The 18,865-nt window shown below is 40.8% G+C and overlaps 2 protein-coding genes across 12 annotated transcripts in view; one reads left to right on the top strand and one right to left on the bottom strand.

Annotated features, from left to right (window-relative positions):
- NAV2 (neuron navigator 2) overlaps positions 1–18,865 on the top strand; it is a 660,409-nt gene that overhangs the window by 510,387 nt on the left and 131,157 nt on the right. For all 9 annotated transcript variants that reach the window (XM_075129477.1, XM_075129476.1, XM_075129478.1 and 6 more), the window contains 3 exons: positions 8,033–9,140; positions 12,787–12,899; positions 17,126–17,234. In XM_075129477.1, coding sequence (XP_074985578.1) covers positions 8,033–9,140; positions 12,787–12,899; positions 17,126–17,234 — 1,330 coding nt within the window. The remainder of the gene's footprint in view (positions 1–8,032; positions 9,141–12,786; positions 12,900–17,125; positions 17,235–18,865) is intronic.
- The window catches only part of LOC125638049 (uncharacterized), a 52,231-nt gene that overhangs the window by 4,487 nt on the left and 28,879 nt on the right, over positions 1–18,865 (bottom strand). For all 3 annotated transcript variants that reach the window (XR_012668920.1, XR_007357141.2, XR_007357140.2), the window contains exons 3-4: positions 16,527–16,614; positions 1,235–1,359 (exon numbers count right to left, since the gene is read on the bottom strand). The gene's annotated coding sequence lies outside the window, so the exon portion shown is untranslated. The remainder of the gene's footprint in view (positions 1–1,234; positions 1,360–16,526; positions 16,615–18,865) is intronic.

Raw genomic sequence — 18,865 nt, 5'->3', positions numbered from 1 at the left:
AGATAGACTTACTCACTTAAAGTGTAAATTCAGTCTTTTAGAATGTGTTGATGTCTTATATCTAGAGAGAGTTTAAGGCATATTAGTCCATCAGATCATCTAGCCCAGGGGTGGGCAAACTTTTTGGCCCGAGGTTCCACATCTGGGTGGGGAAATTGCATGCAGGGCCATGAATGTAGGGCTGGGGCAGGGGGTTGGGGTGCGGGAGGGAGTGAGTGCGTGGTGTACAAGGGGACTCAGGGCAAGGGGTTTAGGGGCTCAGGGCAGGGGTGCGGCTGGGGTGCAGGAGAAGTTCGGGGTGCGGGCTCCAGCCCAGCGCCGCTTACCTGGAGCGGCTCCGGGGTGGCAGCAGGGTGAGCAATGGGAGCTGCGGGGGGCAGTGCCTGCAGGTGAGGGCGGCGCACAGAGCTCTCTGCCTCCACTCCCCCAGGGGCTGCAGGGACTTGGTGCCGGCTGCTTTCAGTTGTGGCACAGGGCCCATGCTGCCACAGGGGTGGCAATCCTGCGGGCTGGATCCAAAGCACTGATGGGCTGGATTCGGCCTGCAGGCCGTAGTTTGCCCACTCCTGATCTAGTCTGATCTCCTACCTGTTGCAGACCATTACATCTCATGCAAATAAGCCCAAAGACTGCAGTTTAACTAAAGCATTTTAGTCCTCAGGAGATTAAAGTTTGTGTTCCACAGGCAGAGAACAAGAGAGAGAAACTAGGCATACCAATATTTAGGGTTGTCAACCCTCCAGGATTGTTCTGGAGTCTCCAGGAATTAAAGATTAATCTTTAATTACAGATTATGTCACGTGATGAAACCTCCAGAAATACATCCAAACCAAAATTGACAACCCTATCAATGTTACTATCACTTTATTGTTACTGTTGCATGTTACGCAACTTCACTGATTGGCAGAGTAAGTCATTCAGTAACAAATATTGTCTAGTTTGATGTCTGAGTGCGTGCTCAGTATTATCAGTCTAAATTTTTCCTGGTGCCTGCCATTTCTATATCAGTGTTCTGACTGCAGTTAAAGTGGGCCCAGATTGGAACACTGAATATTAAATTATGTATATCATCCAAGTGAGAGGGTGCAGTTACAGCCCCTTGTCTGCAGCCTATTAATGCCTTTTGATGGCTCTGTCACCCCAGGCCTTCAGGGATTTATTTTTACAAATGAGAGAAATCTTTAAGAACAATGAACAGGGGTGGTATTTGTTTAGGTTTAAATTAAAAACTCACCGGTTTCGAAAGCAGTCCACTTGTTTCATTATTTCATAATGGCATAACTTGTATCTGGATGATAAAGGGCCCTCTGGCCTTGTTCTTAGCCAGTCATGTGGAGAGTCTTTTGAGTTTTACTGTAACTAAACAAAAACAACAAGGAATTCAAGTGTCTTAGTCAGTTATGTCAAGACAATGAGAGAAAAGTGTGGTCTGGGCTCCAGCTTCTTCCCCCCCCCCCCCCACTCTCAGAAACTGCTGAATCTTAATTAAATAAACCCACAAACAACTGAACTGTTGTTTCAAATACTGCAGCTCAATGTGAACAAAAGAGGACTTTGCGGAAATGTGAAAATTTCCTGAATGACATTTCCACACATCTTGGGGTCTGGTTTTCAGAAGTGCTGAGTATCCAACACAGCAATTGAAGTTTACCAAATAGAGCTTACCTCCTGTTGGGGGAAAATAATGCTCCAGATTTCAAGGAATAAATGTGACTTTTGTTTCATATTACAGTAAATTAAATCCCTTCTAAAGGGGGAAACATCTTGATAGAAATCCAGTGGGTTAAAGTGGAAGCAAACGATTCTATCCAGTTCAGTGAAGTGTATTTCTTTTCAGTTAAATGAGATGTTTGTTGTACACTTCACTATGGGATCACAGAGCATTTCCCTTTCTGGGAATCTCTGCTTTTAAAGAAAAAAAAAAATGATGGTGCACCTCATGTGGTTGCTGTTGCCCCTGCCGCTGACACGGGCTCAGTCACTATTCCAGTGCAGATAGTGCCAGAGGGCCTGCCCAGTCCAGCTCACTACAGCTCCATAGGCAGCAGCATTACTATTGAAATGGTACCTTTTTTGTTAATCATAAAGTTGGCTAATTTTGACAAAGGCCATGTGCAGAACTAGCTCATTAAGCAGATTCCTCTGTACGTGGTCTCATTACTTAGGCTTGTGGAAAAATTCTACTTTTACAGTAGACTCCTGATAGAAATATGTAAGCCACAATAACCCCTAAGCATTGTTTGCCGAGCATGATGAATCACTAATACAGCAGAGGTCTGAAGCTGCCTTTGCTGTACTCATTTGGTACTGCCTGGAAAGAGGATGGTTTGGTGGCTGGACGGGGGAGGAATCAAGATACACCAGTCATTCCTCTACCCTGGGAATGGAGCAACACAACAGCCTTCTGCCATTCTGAGACTACAATAATGGCCACAGAACAGGTCTACTACCACTTTCTAACCTGGACTTGGAGTGTGGATTTCTCTCTTCTCTGCATCTATTACACAGAATGTAGCCTGGTTACTTAAGCTATGCACTGGACTAAGGATTTGTCTTTTCATGAGAACATTTTGTTTGTTCCCCATAGCTCTGAAATCAAGGGACATACCTTTATTTGCTTTAATGGAAAGATACTGTAAAGATCTTGACCTTTTACTGAGAACGTTGAGAACATCATCTGTGTAAGTGCTGCTTTTTGCTGCTTCTACAGACTGCGTTTCAGACGGTTTTCAGTTGAAACAAATGAGAATGCACTTGTTGAGATTTAGCTTGACAAGTCGTAGGAAAGAGCATATATTTTCTCTATACCTTATTATAATATGTGCTCTCAAAGATTTAAGTGGCTAATTTAAATCATAAGACTCTAGATTTTCTTTTCTCATCACAAATTGATAGGTCTGCAGATGCAGTTAAGGTTTTACAAGAGCAGATGAAATCTGATTTACCCATATTACAGTGTATATTGGCATTGGTACTAGACCACCAACATCTTTTTAACAGAAACATTGGGAATAAAATGGACTTCAGGCCAACATATTGTCTTTGAAATGAGGAGAGAAATGATTATTTACCCTATGCTGTCTTTTGATTTAGGACACATTTCTTTTATTGTCAATTTAGTTAATGTAGGCTGCCGAGGAAAGAAAATATCTCCCCCACAAAGGAACACAAGGGAATTAATAAACTGAGCATAAAACTCACTCAATTTTTCATCAGGTCTATGCTCTTTTGAATTAACCTTTCCCTTCATACTAGTGTATCTGCTATGCTGGGGTATCTGCTTTTTTTTTTTTTTTTTTTTTTTTAGGAAAAAGAACATTTTAATACACACTTTTGGAACCCAATTCTTTTACCAATATAAGTTGTTGGTTGTAGTAGGAATAAAAACATTTGGCAAGCTGGTTGTAACAAAGGAACAGATAATTCTAGATGATTGGAATTTTCTTATGTTGAAGCAATTTTTTCCCCCACAGAACAGTTTTAATTTGGCTATCTGGCTTTATGAGGTTTTGCACATCTTTTAATAAAAGCAGAGATGCAAAGTCAGACGTTCATGGACATCAAATGGTTTTTCCTGGAAAGTATCAGATACAGAAACTAATAATAGCATTATACTGGTTCATAGATTATTCCAACCCTCCCCCCCCCCCCCCCCAAATCTATTACAATACTCCAGTGTTTCACAACAGGGACTAATTCTAATTTCATTGACACCGGCATAGATCAGGAGTAACTCATCTAAAGTTACTGGAGTTACACTAGTTTTACATGTGTATAAATGAGAAGAGAATTGGGTCCCACATTTAAGTGTGTGTGGTGAGGGACCGGTGGCTACTGTATGTGTGAGAGAGAAGGTTGGGCTGGGGGGAGTTGGGATTGAGTAGACAGGAAAAGGGAGAAATTGAAAGAGGGGAACTGAGAACCAGGAACTCCTAAGTTCTAACCCTAGCTCTGATACTGTTCCCTTTGTAGCCTTTTCCAAGTCACTTAATTTCTGTAACAAAGTTTTCCCTTTGTTAAATGGGGATAATACCTTAGGAGTCTCCCTGAATATACAAGGCCACTCCTCCAGAGTATTGGTGAGATATAGTCCTGAGGTAAGGTTGCAGGAAGAGTCAGATAAAGCATGGTCTAGTGGAGTAATCTAATCTCAGTACTTGGCTAAAGAAGCAGGGAAAATGTACATAGATTAGAGACAGACCATTTCTTAGATGCCATTTTTTAGTATCCTCATTTGAAATCACTTAACAAAGTGATTAAAAGCTACAGTATATTAAAACAAATGTAGAGTTAACTGACCTATCTTTAAAAATGATTTATTGACACCTACCTAAAATTGGTGGTCTAAATCCAATACCTTTTCCTTTTATTTGAATGCTAAATTAGTTTCTTTCCCTAACTTTTTACTTTCTGCTTTGTAGCAGAAAAATGGCAGCTTTCATGCCATAAAGAAGTTTTACTTTTTTCTTAATTTTTTAACAGCTGTCCCTCCTCCCCCCCCCCCCCCCCAATTTCTAATGTTCACAGGTTTAGTTGTGGAAAAAAAAAAAAGCTGGAGTGTTCATCAATATTTTCAAAGAGCCAGGTTCTTTACACATGCTGAGCTGCATCTTACTCCATGGTCCCATTGGGCTAGATGGTTACTTTAGGGACAGCCCTCAGCAAGGTATAGTTCAGAAGCTGTACCACCCCAAGAGTAACCCTTAGGGTATGTCTACACTGCAATTAAAAAAACCATGGCTGGCCCATGCCAGTTGACTCGGGCTTGCAGGGCTTGGGCTAGGGGGCTGTTTAATTGTGGTGTAGAGGCTGTGATGGGAGAGGGTCCTGGAACTCAGGCTGCAGCCTGAGCCTCAACATCTACACCGCAATTAGCCCAAGCCCTTAGCCCAAGCCCAAGTCAGCTGGGACAGGCTGTCTCATTGCAGTGTAGACATACCCTTAGGGCGCATCTACAATGCACCCTTCTTTCGGCAGTATGTAGTGTACACACACATACGGGTCCACCTAATATGGGTATAAATAATGTAGATGGTGAAGCATGGCTTAGGTGAGTAGATTAGACACACATGAAGGGTATGTGTATGTACCCGAATACATTACCCTATGTGGCTCTCTACTCGCCCCAGTCCTGTCTCTCTGTCTACACTGCTATTTGTACCAGGGTAGTGTCCTGCTGCCTCCTCGCAGCAGGAGCCTTTATCTGCTACAGGGAAGGCTCTGGCAGCTCTCTGCTGCTGGAGCAACTCTGGCAGCACTGAAAGGCTCTGGCAGCAAGGAACTGCTACAGCTTTTCCCCCTACTTTCCTGCCAGAGCTTTTTGCTGACGTTTAGCTACGCACCGCAGTGTGGACGTGGTGTGCTTTCCATTGAGGAGTTAGCTACATGTACGCTACGCACCGCTGCCAGTGGTGTGTTGTGTAAATGTAGCCTTAGAGGCACGGTGATTCAGGCACAATTCTTACCCTGCTTCCTCCTTGCTATGGGTGGGGGAAGTGGCAGCAAAGAGAACCAAGTTACTGCCAGAAACATGGAGTGAAAAGCAGTGGCATTGCTCCCCCTGTGACTCCTACACCATCCAATGCATTTGCTCCACACTCCCTAATCCATATGATAGAGCCTGGAGTGCTGAGCTCAGGCAGAGAGAGTGGCACTCAAGCACCACCTGGCAGAATAGGATGTGGGACACTTGGGACTTGATTCTGCTCCCACCCTGGAGTAAATCAGGAGTAACTGTATTGAAGTCAATAGAGTGGCTCTAGTTAAACCTGTGGTAAATGCGTTCAGAATCAAGCCCTAGGTGGCCCTGTATACTGAGGTAACTGTTGCCTCTCTCCATCTACCTGAGAAACGCTTTCCAGAAGAAAGGGCTAGAAAGACCAGCCACTCTAGTAGTTGATAGTTAATAACAGAGCACTGGAAATCTTCCCATTTAAGTTCTTTAAAAAAAAGTACCATTAATTTCTGTTATTCCATTTGATACATAACAATGTGAAATGACTCTGAGTATATTATAAAGGGATCTCCAACACTCCTAGAAACACAGATCTACACTAAGTCATAAAGATGTATGTGCTTTAAATCTTCGGGAGGTCTGGTTTGGATCATACGAGTGAGGTTAACAAAGCTATATCTTCAGTGAGCAGCTGAAAGTGAAGTAAAACAGCCCCTGTGTGGTTGCAGCGGTTCATGATTTACAGAACTGAATTCACAGTGCTGCTCCTGCTGCTGAAAACGTACGTTCTCAACTGCTGTTTATTTTTAAATTAAAAAAAGCAGCTCTATATTGAGTTTACTTTATTGCTAGAGGGCAGGGAAATATAGGTAAAAGCCGTTAATCCCCAGCAGGCTGCTGGGCAGCCGAACGGTTAGGGATGACAAAAGTTAATTGGAAACATGAGCCGTTTAACAGAAAACATATTTGAGATAATTGAGAGAGTAAAGTCTCCAGAAGGGAAACTTTGCAAAGAAACACTTCAGAAGAGGAGAAGTGGCCACTGATAGGTGAGTAAGCCAGTGTGATTTTCAAGCTCTCTTGAACTTATTATTTAAGAAAAGCAAGTAACATTAAAAAAAACTAAATAAACAAGAGATTCATGCTCACTGAAGAAGGATTTGCAGTTACTGACACTAGCTCTTCTTACAGTTGGATGTAGTTATTAGATAAAAATGTCACTTAGGTTCACTCCATGAATAAGGACACAATTGGTTTTATTTTTGCAGAATGGGATTGCCTCTGGTTTTAATGGATATCAGAATTTGAAACCACCATTAACTGGAAATAACTTCACGGTTGTTGTTTTTTTTGTTTTGTTTTTTCCATGCAGTTTTTCTTTTTAAATACACTTGAGGTTTTTCTAAGAAATGAACTTGAACAGTAAGGATTTTTCTAAAAGTAGAGGGAAAGGCTTGGTCAGATAATAATGCAAATGTAATTGCTAATGAAGATGCAGTGTAGATCTACAGGAGTCTCTCAAACACATCTGCCTTTTGCATGTTTAACTTCATTTATGTACATTGGTCAAACTGGACAGTCTCTACGTAAAAGAATAAATGGACACAAATCAGATGTCAAGAATTATAACATTCATAAACCAGTCGGAGAACACTTCAATCTCTCTGGTCACGCAATTAGAGACATGAAAGTTGCTATATTACAACAAAAATACTTAAAATCCAGACTCCAGCGAGAAACTGTTGAATTGGAATTCATTTGCAAATTGGATACAATTAACTTAGGCTTGAATAGAGACTGGGAGTGGCTAAGTCGTTATGCAAGGTAACCTATTTCCCCTTGTTTTTTCCTACCCCCTCCCCCCCTGCCCCAGACGTTCTTGTTAAACCCTGGATTTGTGCTGGAAATGGCCCACCTTGATTATCATACACATTGTAAGGAGAGTGGTCACTTTAGATAAGCTATTACCAGCAGGAGAGTGGGTTTGTGTGTGGGGGGGGAGGGGGGGAGAAAACTGGATTTATGCTGGAAATGGCCCAACTTGATTATCATACACATTGTAAGGAGAGTGATCACTTTAGATAAGCTATTACCAGCAGGAGGGTGGGGTGGGAGGAGGTATTTTTTCATGCTTTGTGTGTGTATAAAAAGACCTTCTACACTTTCCACAGTATGCATCCGATGAAGTGAGCTATAGCTCACGAAAGCTTATGCTCAAATAAATTGGTTAGTCTCTAAGGTGCCACAAGTACTCCTTTTCTTTTTGCGAATACAGACTAACACGGCTGTCACTCTGAAACCTTCATTTAGGTGTGTTTGTAAAACTATGAATACATTTAAATTGCCATAGTGAGAGTTTGCTACTTTACTGAGGGGAGAAAAAAATCAGAAGTCTTATTTTGTTTAGTGACACTGCTGTAGTCTGTAATACAACTTGTATTGTAATACAATGAGAAATCTCTCTTTCTTTCCTAATAGTAGTAGTCTAAAACATCAGCCCTTTTACCGTGGAAAGGAATTGCATTAGTCAGAGCTGTTTTAATACCAGGTACTACTGTTTTTGTTTGTTTTTCCCAGAGCCAGCAGACAGTACAGCCTCCCAGTCCACGGGAATGAATGAAAATGTACCATCTTCAGTTCAAAGCAGCAGCAGTACAAATGCTGTTAGTTGCAATAACTCATCAGCCATACCCCAGCCCAGCTCTGCCATTAAACCCTGGCGCAGCAAGTCCCTTAGTGCGAAGCACACAGCCACGTCTTCCATGTTATCTGTAAAGCAGCCAATTCCAGAGTCTCCAAAACCACCTTCAGAAATGGTCAAAGCAACTCCCAATGGTCAAAAATCCATGCTTGAGAAATTAAAACTCTTCAATAGCAAAGGAGGCTCCAAAGCAGGAGGAACATCCCTTGAGTGCTCAGGGTCTCGGGACACTAGCTGTGAAAGACTAGAGGCACTTCCCAGCTTTGAGGAAAGTGAAGAGATAGATGCTGTAAATCGAAATATGAACAACCCAGGACCAACATCCAGTAGCCCAAAAATTGCACTGAAGGGCATTGCACAAAGAACTTTTAGCCGGGCACTGACTAATAAGAAAAGTTCCCCAAAAGGCAATGAGAAAGAGAAGCAGAAAGAGAAGGAAAAGGATAAAAGCAAAGACATTGCAAAAAGGATATCCGTAACGGAGAAGCAGGAGATGAAAGAGGAGCCAAAAGAAGAACAGACAGCACCAGCTACAACAGAGATGCCAAAAAAGTCCTCCAAGATTGCAAGCTTTATCCCTAAAGGAGGAAAGCTGAATAGTGCCAAGAAGGAGGCCTCTGCCCCTTCGCACAGTGGCATACCAAAACCAGGAATGAAAAACACCACAGGGAAATCCTCAAGTGCCCCAACTTCTGCAAAGGAAGGTGAGAGAAGCCGCAGTGGGAAACCTGGCTCAGGGCTCTCTCATCAGAAGACCCAACTAGACAGCAGGAATTCCAGTTCCACTTCAAGTTTAGCCTCCTCAGAAGGAAAAGGGATAGGAGGGGTGTCTGCTCTTAACAGTAGCAGCAGCACCCAAGCTGTCAATGGGCTAGTGAGTACCACACAGACTACCGGAAGCAATACTGTGAGTGTTCAGCTACCTCATCCACAACAGCAATACAACCACCCGAACACTGCCACAGTAGCTCCTTTCATGTACAGGTAGGGTGTTTTGAACCTGAAATTTTTATCTACTTATGATATGGTTCCTTGGAGGCAGGGGGAGAAAAATTGTACAGCAGTTGCATTGGTGCTGACAGTTCTTTTTAAAAAGTGACATAATTTATCAGGTTACTGTTAAAACCCAACAGTCATCGCTGAGATAGTTATAGTTCCCAACAGTTAATAAGTAAATGATTGCTGCCTCAGATACCGTGTTTGCTTAACGCTGACTTCATGATACTGACGTATTAATAGTATGTATACAGCGTGTGTGCTTTAGATGTAATGTTTTACTTTAGATGTATGGTTCAGCTGCGGCAGTCTGAGCCTGAGGTGGGTAGAGTGGAGTTGCAGTGTAGCACTGGGAGCTTCTATAGGCATTGTGCCTTTGGCGGGTATGATGTCTGCAAGGCTCTGTCTAAAACGTCCAACTGTTGGAGACACCAGTTCAGCTCCGCTGGAGTTTGTGCCCTGTTCGGTGCCCTCGTGTAGATAGTCCAGCTGCTGCTTTGGTCATTTTTAACATTGTGTTGATTAGACTGGCTTTTATATGTCATCGTGTTAAAGATGGTTGCAGGAGTTGGTGGCCCCTCTACACCGGTGCTCGTGATGTTGCTAACAGTAGTGAAGCTAGCTCAGTGTTTGCAATGCTGAGATATGTTTAGAAAATGTCCGTAGTGGAGATGAGGCCTAGGAGTGAAGGAAGAGCATGGCTGCAGCTCGATCCTTGGTTAGGGTCAAGCATTCATTTCCCCATGAGTGGGTTTTGCTCTGTTGGTAGGTGTTGACTCAGGGGAGCTGGGCCACAGCCTTGCTTCATCCATAGATCTGTAGCAAAGGTGCATGGAACAGTCCTTGCACTCGGGGAAGCAAAAGGATTGATAGTGTGCTTGGCCCCTATATGGGAACATAAAGTGGGATCCTTGTGCCTTCTGCCCCCTCCCCTTGGGCACCTGCCCATTGCTGGGCACAGTCAGGCCAATACTGTTTTTCTGCATTGTACAGGATATTTGTAAAAAGCTGTGCATGCTTTCTGCTGTACCAGCGCATGAAAATGAGCCAGCGAGGCTGACCAGATAGCAAGTGTGAAAAATCAGGACGGGGGTGGGGGGGTAATAGACGCCTATATAAGCAAAATATAGGAGGGAGGGATAGCTCAGTGGTTTGAGCATTGGCCTGCTAAACCCAGGGTTGTGAGTTCAATCCTTGAGGGGTCATTTAGGGATTGGGGTAAAAAATGGGGATTGGTCCTGCTTTGAGCAGGGGGTTGGACTAGACGACCTCCTGAGGTCCCTTCCAACCCTGAGATTCTATGAAAAGCCCCAAATATTGGGACTGTCCCTATAAAATCAGGATATCTAGAGCCACCTGTGAGTGATTAACCTGATTAAAATACATATTAATATTTCATTCTTCTTGGTGCCACTATTAAAATACATATTAAAATTTCTGGATTCACTCTGCTCCAAAACCCACTATTTTCAAATCTTCACCAGTGCAGCATCTTAGGTTTGCCTGATGGCGAGCTGGACCAAGCCCGCTGTTTGTTTACAAGCCCATTAGGGGTACAGCTCTCTGTTTTGAGCTGGAGCATGCCAGTGCAGTTCTTAGCATTATAATGCTGTAGATAAAGATTGAAAAGACCTCTGTGTTTGAGCCTGTCCCGCAACACAGGACATAACAGACGTTAAACTGATTTGCATAATAGCCAAAAGGCCAAGTAGTACTCATTATGTATATATACACACACAGTTTTGAAAAAATGGGCACAAAATTAAAAAACATTTTGAGCTGGCCTCTCAAATACTCTCCCAGTATCCATGATCAGTTCTCAATTGTGACATTTCGTACCCCCATGAACATGCAAGGGTGAGTTAGGCATTGGATTGGTGTCTGTTTATGACTATAATGTCCTGATGAAAAAGCTAAAATAAAATCCAGGGTAATAACTGACTTGGAGCTGATCTCCATTCAGTGTTTTCAGTACCAGTATCATCTGAAGCATGAAAGCAGCTGAGCTGCTAACCGTACAATTTTTATAACTCTAATAACAGATCGGTAGTCTCAAGGTAATATTTATTTGACCTTTCAAAAGAATGCAAAACAAACTGTACAACTCTGCCAGAAAAACTGCTGTAGACTTGAAAAAAATATCATATTTACTTGCCCAGCCAGAAGTCAAAGTGAAAGGTCAAAATGTATCATCTTGTTTTCTTGAAAAATGAAGAGGAAAAGTAAATCCATGCTTAATAAAAAGGGATTCAATCACTAATAGTGTGTAACTATTTGGAAGACCTGAAGAATATAATGTGTAGCATCATTTTAAAGTTTATGTTCCAAACTTTAAACTCTGCCTTAGACTGTTATTGTTATTTATTCATATTACCATAGTGCCTAGGAGCCCCAGCCATGGACCCAGACCTCACTCTGCTAGGAGCTGTACAGATGCAGAACAAAATGATGGTCTCTGCCCCAAAGAGCCAGTATGTGCTAGACACAGCTGTAGGGGACTCCCAAAGGAGCTAGTGTATCTTCTTGATCTTGGGGTCCTGCCCTCCAGGGTGGGATGTCAGCAGCAGGGTTTGAATCTGGCACATCGGTATGTTAATGCATGGGTCTCCACTGCATGAATTCAAAGATCCAGCTCTGTTAGCGAAGTCTATGTTAGGCTCATCAACCTGTATCTGTGGCCCAGCCAGCACTAGAAGCGGACAGACTGCTACACTGAGATGTTACAAGAGAGGCCTCAGGTTTGTTCTAAACTATCTCAGTAGGCGATAGCTGTAAGGGGGCAGTTCACTATTTGGGAATCACCGGAGAGCAGGAACAATCTAGCCATCCCCTCCCCCTGTTCACAACCCCTACACAAGGAGCTGAGCAGCAGATAATCTGTTGTAAATATACTTCTCCTCCTGTTTTTTTTAAACTGCAAACAGAGAAATTATTATACCCTCCTGTATGTTTCCACATGGTCTTTTAGCTGAGATCAAGAGCAGTATCAGTAACATACCTTCTGTGTCCTCCTATCTAGGAACTCTTTCTTGCACTTAAAGGAGGCTGCACTTCTAACCGCTAACTGCTGTGGTCCTCTGATCCAAAACACAGTGTAACCAGTAAAATGAAGTGATCACAGATTTATACTAATACATAACTGAAAAGCAGATTCTTAGAAAATTAGCTTCCACTGAATAATCCCATGTCCAAAGTTCTTCTTGCAGTCAGTTGTTATTGTTTTATTTTAACTATTTGTTTCTTTTAAAAAAAGAGCTGGTGGCATTGCTAGTTAACAGACGGAATTGTGCACAGCTGTGAAGAACTGTCACTTATAAACTCTATTGTTAAGGAAGATCAGGGTTTCAGCCCAGTGTGTGCTGCTGAAAATCTGAAATGTCTTAGTGTCTGGGGGTCTGTGAAGTCTACAATTTGACTATGAATATTTCATTTTTTTTTTTTTACAGTTCAGTGCCTGTTTCCGTTTCTAGGACATAGCTCAACATGGGACTAATGAATTATGTAAAGTCAGTCTGCTAGTGTATTCTAGAGAAAAGGACACAGTGGATGATGGCGGGTGCAGTTTTATCAATGTTACACGTGATATATTTTTGGTGGTGAGTGACTGCATATCTCTATTTGTGTTGCCTTTAAGATCACAGACAGACAATGAAGGGAATGTAACAGCTGAGTCCGGCACGGGAGGGGTGAGCATGGATACTGCTCTTTACACTAAAACTGGACAGCCTGGTCTCGAAGACCTTTCAGGTAGGTCCTGGAAGATGTCTAGGTAACTAATTGTGTGAATTGTATATAATGAATGAGACTGGGCTAAATGAAGTTTGCTTCTCCTCTCTTTAGGGGGCAATTTAACATATGTGGTTATTCCTAATGCCTTGTTTTTGAAGAGTTCTAATATTTGGTCCTTCAGAAACAGAAACTGGGTAAAGATCAGATTTTGGACACCAGGGGCTTAGTTCTACAAGATACTGAGCATTGAAATCATTGGGAATTGAGGGTAATTAATATCTTGCTTTAGCACCTTGCAGCAGACATTCAGCATCTTGCCAGATTAGACTAAAATATTCCTCAAGAACCCCTAAGGAACCATGTACCTGATATGTTTTCCATTTTTTAATATATCAGACTTCAGAGACTGTGGATTAGATAAAGCCTATTCCTTTGGCATTTTGCATTAGTTTATAACTTTGGGGAAATCCCAACATTGTCACATTCTGTCTGAATAATTTGAGAAGTAGTGTACTTTAGCTTCAACTCATGTTTGCATTTCCCAGATTTAAAACAATAGGTTAACAAGCTATTTCTTGTTTTGAAAGTTTGGAGATTTGGCAATTTCTCATTCATCATAAAATCATCTTTCTACAGCATTCATCAATTTGATGACTAAATTAATGGGAACACTCCCATTGCTGCAATGAGAAATATAAAACCAATTTTAATTTACTGTGTCTATTGAATAAGAAGTGTGCTGAAATTGATTGGGATTAAGATGCTAAGGGTTGTAAAGTAATTTCATGTGTTGTGTGTATTCTAAAATTCCTGCCACTGCCAGGAATAGCTGATAATTAACAATACATGTTCACCAAGTGACTTTTAGCAACAACATTGCAGTACAAATGTGAGTTGTGCTTGTAAATCTTTGATGTGTCTCCACCCTCCATCCTTCTTTCTGTTTTTAGAGAACTGTGTGTCTTTGTTTATAAACTAAGTATGTCTTTAACATGTCTCACAATTGAGGTATCACTGTAGAATTCTTTATCTAGTTATTTTGTGCATTCTCCAGTCTAATGTTAGCTTTGGAACTGATCCTTCTGCTTGGGAAGTCATGTGGCTATAAGCTTCACAATTGGATTAATTTCATATTTCAGTTTCATATTAATTTCATTATATATTCTGCCTTTGCCACGTTTATACCTGCATGCATGCATGCATGCTGGCCACAGAACCAAGAGGAAGAGTCATTGGGGAAGAGGAGAGCAGCAGGAGTGCACGTATGCACATATCTGCATATATAATTTATATGTAAATGCATGAAATATTAAACAGACAAACAAATGGCATTAGGGACATAGTCCTTGTGAACATTCCTGCAGTGATACATAAATATAGGAGGCAGTGCATTGTTGGTTAGAATAGGGGGAACAAGCATTGGGCTTCCTGAGTTTTCTCAATAGTGCTTCTTAATCCGTGTGTTATCTTAGGCAGTCCTCCCAAACTCTGTATATTATTTCCATTTTACAAATGGGTAAAATGAAATATATATCTCATTTTACCCATTTGTAAAATGGTAATAGTATCTAGTTTACAGAGGGTTTTCAGAGCTCTTAATGGAAGATAATATTTAATTTCAAATATTAGTATTTTATTATGCGTGTTAGTTTAAGACCCAACAGTACACAACAGCAGGACAATCTCTATATCAAACGGTATGGATCCAAAGAGGAAATTGTTTAAAGCCAAAGTCAACAGATAGTGGTATTCAATCAAGGAGCATTAATGGAGAACAGACAAAACAGTTCCTCAACTCCAAAAGAGAGGAAAATTTTAAGAAATAAATAAGTCTTTTATGTCTCTTGTTTTGTTCATTCATGCATGTAACAAACATTGATGCTAATGAGTTACATGTGTTTGTGGAGAGGGAAGAGTGTAGAGAGAGAGAGAGAGAGAGAGAAATGGAAGTAAACAGTTCACAGACAATATATACAGAATATTCATGAAGAAAAGAATCTTGTAAAGAAGGTGATTAACGTCTTAAGTGTAGTCTAATTGGATATTTTCAATGAAAGTCAATATAATGTCTTCTAAAGAGCTTAAAACTGGTGTCTGAATATGACTTTCTCTTTGGAAAAACATTGTCACAATTTAGTTTTGTGAGTCTCAAAGCAAACAACTTTAATTGCTTTTACCTCATCTAAGCCTCTTGTCTGTGCTCTTAATAGCTTATCTAGAACTTGCCTTCATAGTTACAAAAGAAATAATCTGTGGAAAGAGCAGATATCAGCCATAGTCCTAGAAATATTATTTTTAAATGTTCTTTAGTGTTGCGATAATTTGCAGACTAATGAGTGTATAAAAATGTTTACATCCCAGAGACTCTATGGCTTAGAGAATTGAGCTCTATTAAGTTTCTATTTCCAGTCTTGTCAGGTCAGTAGTAATGAAGCCGTAACTATCTGATGGTTAGGTGGCCTATGTGAAATGCATTATTGGCATCAATCTGGTTCCCAGAGAGCATCCACATCATGGAAAAACATCACTAACATGGACAATAATTGGCCCCTTCTTGTCTATCTCAGAAAGGCCAAGGGCTGGATGAACATGAAATTACTTTCTTTTCCCTAGAGATGATCCCTACAAGTCAGAGCTGAGGCAGATTGGTGGAGCAGCATAGGACATTTGCACTGATGCCTTGGAGGTCTTCATCCTCCAGAGCTAGCAATTTGGCACCTTGCACAAGCACTAAATTTACTTCAAGGGTTGAGAGAAGCTTTCTTAAAGAGCAGCAACTGTTTGGAGGCTGTTTTCAGTCTTTACTTAAATCAGAAATTTTAATTTTAATGTGTAGATTCTCATCTGAACTAACCATTTGGTGGATTAGTTCAACTCAGTTTCATGGGAGCTTTTAGGGAAGAAGGCTTCACTTCAAGAACATGCAAGAGTATTAAGACTGCACGATTATCAAAAATAGCTAAATTTCGGTTATGAAGCATTTTGCTATTTAGCTGTCTGTTGTAAACCTTTTGAATGAGCTCATTGCCTGCTGTGAAATGATCCTAGCTAATTAGCAGGGTTTTTTTTCCTTCTATATCCTGTGTGGAGGTTTTCTAGTTCGGTTATGCTCCATGCTGACAGCAAGCACCTTGGTACCATTAACAATCATAAGTCACTTCTTTTTAACACCTACGGAGCTTTTAAGTAGATAAAATATATCTGAGCTAGCAGTGAAGTGGTTATGAATCAATTTCAGAGGACAAGTAAGCAAAATAAATTCCACTGAGGCCACTAGGAGGTTTTATAAAATGGAAGTAGATTCCTTTTCTGGTCCAAAAACAGGGAATATGCTGTTTTCTAATGGACCATCCTGGGGAATTCCTTAAGAATTTCCTTAGGGAAACAAAAATGGCAAAGAATTCTTATGCAAAGCCAAAAAATAGTGGTTATGGCCTTGAGGATTCAAGTAACATATCAATGTGTTCTTGACTATTGCAGGTCTAATTTGGAAGGTTTCTATACTGTTATACGCTAATTCGCTACTGGAACATGAATCATGCTGACTTGAATTTGTTACAGCCTGCAAGGGAAATTAATTTGAGTTCCTACGAAAAAAACAGAACAAAACTTTCTCTGTATCATAATGCATTCTGGTGACCATACCTGCTCTGTAAAGCTCATTTACACGAATGAAATATCAGGATGAAGCTGGGCAGGCTGCATTTGCTGGAATACCTGGTACATCATTCATCTGTGGAGCAATTAATAGACATGGTTTAGTTTGTTCCCAAAACAGCAGCTTTCTAATAATGAATTTGATTTATTTAAAATGAGAAAAGGATATCTACTGAGATGATAACCTTGCAAAGAACAGTCTTCATCAAGTACGTGTTCATCATGCCAGTATGGGAGGGATGGAGTGGACTGCCATATGCTCTAACCATTCTGGCTATTAAGCAAAATTGTACCTGGGAGGTTTGAGTAAAGTCCAATACAAAAATATTTGATTACTTTATGGTTCAAAGAAAGCCCATGAAATGAAGTTAACAATGCAGCGCTATTCCTCAGTCTGGCCAAGGCAATGGAAAGCTCCTTGCAGCAGCGAATGAAATCCTACATCATATTTAGTGTGGGATATTAAATAATGTAAAGGCAGGGATTTGTGCTTGACTCAGAGCCATGAAGAGATGATAATGCATGTCTTTGCTATTGCTAATTAATGTGGGCTAGTTCTTTCCTTCTAAAGTTCTGTTGTTTCATAGGGGAGGATCCAGAAACGCGACGATTGAGAACCGTCAAGAACATTGCTGATCTTCGACAGAACTTAGAGGAGACGATGTCCAGCTTAAGGGGAACCCAGGTCTCTCACAGGTAGTGGCATGAATTGCTTCTTTATTGAACAGTGAAATAACTGTGTTCTTATATTACCTGTCCCAACTCTGGCTGGGTTGTGCCCCTGAAAAAATGATTAACACTGACAATGGAGGAAATTAAGTTGGCTAAGCATTTATTGTTCTTTTTTCTTTTATTGAAAGCACAGCTTCTGATCCTTGTTTAGTATTTATCAAGATTTATGAAGAGTAAGTGGTGGTGGTGCAGGGAACAGGATGGTTGGATATAGAAAAATAGTCATGGAAAGAGCAATGCTTGTTAACTACATTAGGTGGTGTTTGAATAAAATTATGCAAAGGTTACCATTTAAAATGTTACTTTGGTTTAGTTATGGGTGACTTTAATGCATTTCCCTCCCCAGATCTATAATATGCTGTTTAAACAAGCAGGTGAACTGTGTTTGACCTACTTGATAAAGTGCATAACTTGGATTCCTAACTGGTCTTTGGACAAACAAAGCTTTATAATATTATTAGTGATGCGTATGTACAATTTTTTTAGTAAAGCAGTATTTAGAAATCTCCAGTAATATTTAAAATATGCTCAAGATAAGCAAAAGCTGTGATTACATTTGAACGTTCAATGAGCTGTTGTTTTAAATGTTCAACAAGAGGCTTAGGAGAATATGATGTTTGGCCGCATGAAGGGCCTGATCCTGTGAGGTGCTCAGCTCCCTCAATTTCAGTTGACTAACTATGCTGAACCCTTCATAGGATGAAGCCCTAAATGAGCTCAGCAGATGAAGGTTTGTAGTTTGGCTAAGCCAGTGCCAGTACCTCCACAGATGAACTCCCAGTGCATCTATTCTGCTTTTAAAGTCTCGATTAAAGTGACAGCTCATTATGATTTAATTACTGTAGCCACAGGATACTAAGGCCTGCTCATGGTTCCACAGGATTTGTCATGCTGTGAGTAGCCTGAGCCCATTTAGTCCATTTTAGCCAGAGTCCAGTATAACTGAGGGTAACAGTATGTATATTCAGCCTGAAAGGAAATCGGGGTTGGTTTGGGAGAGGGAAACTGCAGCTCTCGAGGAGGAGGAGAAAATAGACAGCCTATATTAGCATTTGTCATTGAAGGGAAGCAATATACTCGCCTATATAGGCATGAAGAATATAGTGTACATTTGAGCCTTAGAAAATGTATTTAGTGGTCATGAGGTGAAATTGAAAATCAAAGTACTGTGTAAATAGATACAAAATCCTTAAGTTTGGAAAAACATATGAAATTAGCCTAATCTTTATATAACTATTTTTCCCCTTAAATCTTCATTGAGAGAGGCAGAAAGATTGTTAGCTATCTTGAGCATCTCCAAACAGATAGGTTATTTTGTTAATGCAGCTAGAAAGGAGAGAAGGAATCATAAAAATATCTGCTCAAAATCAAAAGTGGTCTTTTTATCAGCTTAAGCCTCCTGCCTGGAATGGTGACAACATCAACTGTGGGTTAGGTTTGACTGAAAAAGGAAAAGTTGTGCTTGGATACTGGGAAGAACCCATGCCAAAAATGAATAAACATACTAATAAGTAAATAAATAAGTAAATAAATAACCCCCTCTCTTTCTGCTCCCTTCCCCAACACAACACTGATGGCCTGGCTAGGGAGACCCT

This window comes from Caretta caretta, chromosome 6 (assembly GCF_965140235.1).
Source record: "Caretta caretta isolate rCarCar2 chromosome 6, rCarCar1.hap1, whole genome shotgun sequence".
In the NCBI taxonomy this organism is placed as follows: Eukaryota; Metazoa; Chordata; order Testudines; family Cheloniidae; genus Caretta; species Caretta caretta.
The sequence above is the reverse complement of the archived record's forward strand: the minus strand, read 5'-3'. Positions and strand labels throughout refer to the sequence as shown.